This window comes from Octopus bimaculoides, chromosome 26, assembly GCF_001194135.2.
Source record: "Octopus bimaculoides isolate UCB-OBI-ISO-001 chromosome 26, ASM119413v2, whole genome shotgun sequence".
Lineage (NCBI taxonomy): Eukaryota > Metazoa > Mollusca > Cephalopoda > Octopoda > Octopodidae > Octopus > Octopus bimaculoides.
Genome location: NC_069006.1, coordinates 2,822,749 through 2,826,715, shown reverse-complemented (window position 1 = coordinate 2,826,715; position 3,967 = coordinate 2,822,749). Strand labels below are relative to the sequence as shown.

Sequence of the window (3,967 nt, the reverse complement as noted above, 5' to 3'; positions counted from 1 at the left end):
TTCGTATGCGGGTTTATGCTTCTCATTTCGCAAGTCAAACAAATCCATTTCATATGAATGTCTCCTCCAATCATTCGAAATCTACTATTGATAGCATCGTTACTGGTATTTCGATCAGAATCTCTAATTTGTCTGTGAACGAAGAGATCCTTGATCAACATGCACCAGTATATAATAACGCTTTAAAGTTAAGCGGATTCAAAACTAAAATCTCATATATAGCTAACACGAGATTTAAGAAACAAGCTGGCTGGTCTACCACTAACCATTTCGAAGAAAGTCGGGGAAAACGCAATGCATTATTTGTTTGCAACCAACGTAGGCCATCCGTTGGACACTTATATAGAGATGTTAGGGACAGATACTGGAAGCTCAACGTGGCTCCAACAGGGGATTGTGGCGAACCCTGCTCTATTCTTTCACCACAACTTTCACTCACTCTTACTTCCTGTTTCTGTTGTGCCTGTAATTCAAAGAGCCAGCCTTATCACACTCTGTGTCACGCTGAATATCCCCGAGAACTACGTTAAGTGTACACGTGTCTGTGGAGTGCTCAGCCACTTGCACGTTAATTTCACGAGCAACTGGAACCCTCGTCGTCGTAAGCGACGGAGTGCCAACAATATTTTCTTGGTGGCTTATTTTCTATTATAGAAAATTATTTTTATCTAGACATTTATCGTTGCTCTGAGCATTTTACAGCATGTTTAAATTTTTGCATGTTAGAATGTGTGTTCCTGAACTGTAAACTTATGCCTTCTAAATACTAAACAATATTTACATCGCACAGTGGAGATTTTTCTTATTTTAACGACTCCTAAACGAATTCTCGTTCTGAATCATCGGTGAAAAAAAAAAATATTGGCTTCAAACTTTGGCACAAGGTTAGTAATTCTGGGGAAGAGAATCCATCGACTAGCTCAAGCCCTGTGCTCAACTGGTACTTATTTTATCGACTCCGAAAAGATGAAAGGCGAAATCGACCTCATTGGAATTTGAACTCAGAATTGCTACGAAGCAGTTTGCGCAGTGTGCTAACGATTCAGCCAGTACACCAACATAATTCGAAGGGAAAAATTACTGGTTTTAATTTTCGTACAAGACCAGCGTATTCGAGAAAGGGGTGAGTTACTTATTTTATCGACATCGAAAGGGATGAAAGATATATTCGACCATTGCGAAATTTGAAATCAGAACTTAAAGACGGATGAAATGCCGTTTAGCATTTTGCCAGGTGTGCTAAAGAATCTGCCAGTTCGCAGAAATCTGGGAGTGTGTGTGTGTGGGAATACGAAGAGTAATTGAATTAAGTTGAAATAAAAGAAGGATATGAAACTTAAAGCAAAATCATTGAAAATTATTGCAAATAAGAAGAAATAAATCATGTATGTGAATTCTAATTTTGCAGATAGAAATTGGTTAAAGTTTTTACCCATAAAATAAAACAAATATATCAAAATTGTAGTTGGAGGAAATAATGAAGTGGTTTATTTCAAATATGATTGCATAAATGGTGTGCAGGAATGGCTGTGTGGCACAATAAGCTTTGCTTTGCGTCCAAGTGGTTTCAGAGTCTGTTCCATTGCATGGCATTTTGGGTGTCTTGTAATATAGTCCCAGGCCGACCAATGCCCTATGAGAGAATAACGGTAGGTGGGAACTACGTGAACTCCCGTTATGTGTGCGTGCGTGTTTGTGTGTGGTGTATGTGTGTGTTTATGTATGTATGTATGTATGTATGTATGTATGTATGTACGTATGTATGTGTTTACGTATATGTCTTTGTCTCTTCATTATCACTTGACAACCGGTATTGATTAGGTTACATAGCGGCAACTTAGCAGTTCGTCAAAAGAAACGGATAAAGTAAGCACCAGACTTTAAAACAATATAGTACCAGGGTCAATTTGTTCGACTAAACCGGTCAAGGCAGTGCCTCAGCATAGCTGCAATCCAATGATTGTGCAGAATAAAAGGTAACAGATTTTTCTTTGATTACATTAAATTTTCTGTCTGTAATTAATTGGTACATAAATTTGCAAATCGATTTCGTGACGCTCGAGCAGTTAAAATAGTTTATCTTCGTTCAAACTTCCCCCAGACTCCGTTTTTAGCAGTCAGAAACAGGTTGTCACTTAACACAAGAGGGTCCTGTAATTGAAAAATCGGAATATTGATATTAACGTAGCAACAAGAGACCTGTATAATAACATCAGAGAAGTATAATTTTTCTTGGGCCCAACAATGGCACTTCATAGATTGAGTACATATTAAATTTTATTAAACGTGAATAATATTTTACAAACAATTAACAGTTTTCATCAAAAACTATGATATAATTTGTCTATTGGGAACTTATTGCAAAGCTGCACGATAAACAACATTCGGAATCAGTACAAATAGCTTGTTTCCATTCTCAACCCTTGATTAACCAACATAGAGCTGACCGTGAGAATAGCAGTGTTCCATCAAATAAAGCCCAGCTACTTTCAATGATTGCACTAGGGATCGATTGATTGACAGTGCATGGCTCACTCACACTGGAAACTGAAATCTTTTGAACTATCTCCACAACGACTCGTTGCTTATTAGCATCAACGCCGCCGATTTGCATTGAATTTTGTTCGAGTCAAGAATTACACGACAGAAATTACTCCAATCTACGATCGCCTGACCAACAATGAATGATTAAAAGGGTATTATACAGGGGTACATGGCTTCTGCTAAAGTATGACCTGTGACGGATTGATTGGTTTCCAATTCCAAACTAAACTAAGTTTGGTGTGGTGTAAACTCATTTTTGTCGAGCAAGTTAAGTTGACTTACTTCCCTTTGCTTTTTTTTTTAGTTATCTCCCCTTAATTTTTACTTGCTTTTCGTGCGTCCGTAATGAAAATTTGGGAATATAAAATTTCAAGATTGTGGGTCCGGATTCAGCCCGGAATGTCTTTAATTTACTCATGGCGTCGGCCTGATTCCAAAATGGTATGATAGGAGTAAAGTTGAAAAAGTGTGACACACTGACACACTGACATTCGCAGTTATATATACGACGGGCTTCTTCAGTTTCTGTTTACCAAATCCACAAACATGGTTTTGGTCAACCCGAGGCTACAGTACACCTGCACCTATGTATAATGTCACATAAAAGCAAACATTAATATATCTATCAATCTATCTGTCTGTGTGTGTGTGTGTGCAAACTACTATATATGTATAGATATGCGCGCGCGCTCGTGTGAGTGCGTACCGTGTGTATCACTTTAGAAATTTCAAGATGAATGTGTCCTAACTGCGAATTGAACCTCTACCTCAGAATAACGTCAATGAGAGCGTTCCACCACCTTTCTATGTAAAAAGAACAGAAAAGAATCCTATGATTAGTAGAAATCACAAATTTAACGGAGAGAAAAAAATAAGCCGAAGATACTCACTTCAGTTTTCTCTGTAGGAAGAATTTTGAATTTACGAATAACTTGTACAACTGCTATCTTGAACTCCAGCTTGGCCAGTCTCATTCCAAGACAAATCCTTGGTCCACCACCAAATGGTAAGTAGGTGAATGGCGTTTGCTCAGATTTTCCTTTTTCGCTGAATCTGTAAATTACAAACGCACATCTTTGAACATATATATAAATCCAAAATGAGGGAATGGAGTAGGCTCCATATGTTCCATAGCTAGCAGAACATCGAAGTAGTAGTTATCTAAATAAAGGGTAATCCGCTAGCTAACCGTCGGGCAAGAAGAGTTGCGGACAATTACGTAAGTAATTACGTAAGTGGTGACAACGAAACCGGTCTATGATTAATCTTTATATTTTGTATCTTTTCATTTGTCTTGCTCTCTTACGTTCTGGTGTTTGCTGAATTTTCTTGAGAACAATCTTTTCTTAGTGGTCAGACCATAGGTGGTCTACTTCTAGCAAAATGGATGTCCACTTAGTGGTCATCCCTCTTATATGTGTGT

At 37.9% G+C, this 3,967-nt stretch overlaps 1 protein-coding gene across 1 annotated transcript in view; it reads right to left on the bottom strand.

Moving 5' to 3' along the window:
• Positions 1-1,459: 1,459 nt before the first annotated feature.
• LOC106868831 (cytochrome P450 3A7) overlaps positions 1,460-3,967 on the bottom strand; it is a 388,137-nt gene continuing 385,629 nt past the window's right edge. The window contains exons 17-18 of the mRNA XM_052976879.1: positions 3,435-3,597; positions 1,460-2,151 (exon numbers count right to left, since the gene is read on the bottom strand). Coding sequence (XP_052832839.1) covers positions 2,077-2,151; positions 3,435-3,597 — 238 coding nt within the window. The 3' untranslated portion in view covers positions 1,460-2,076. The remainder of the gene's footprint in view (positions 2,152-3,434; positions 3,598-3,967) is intronic.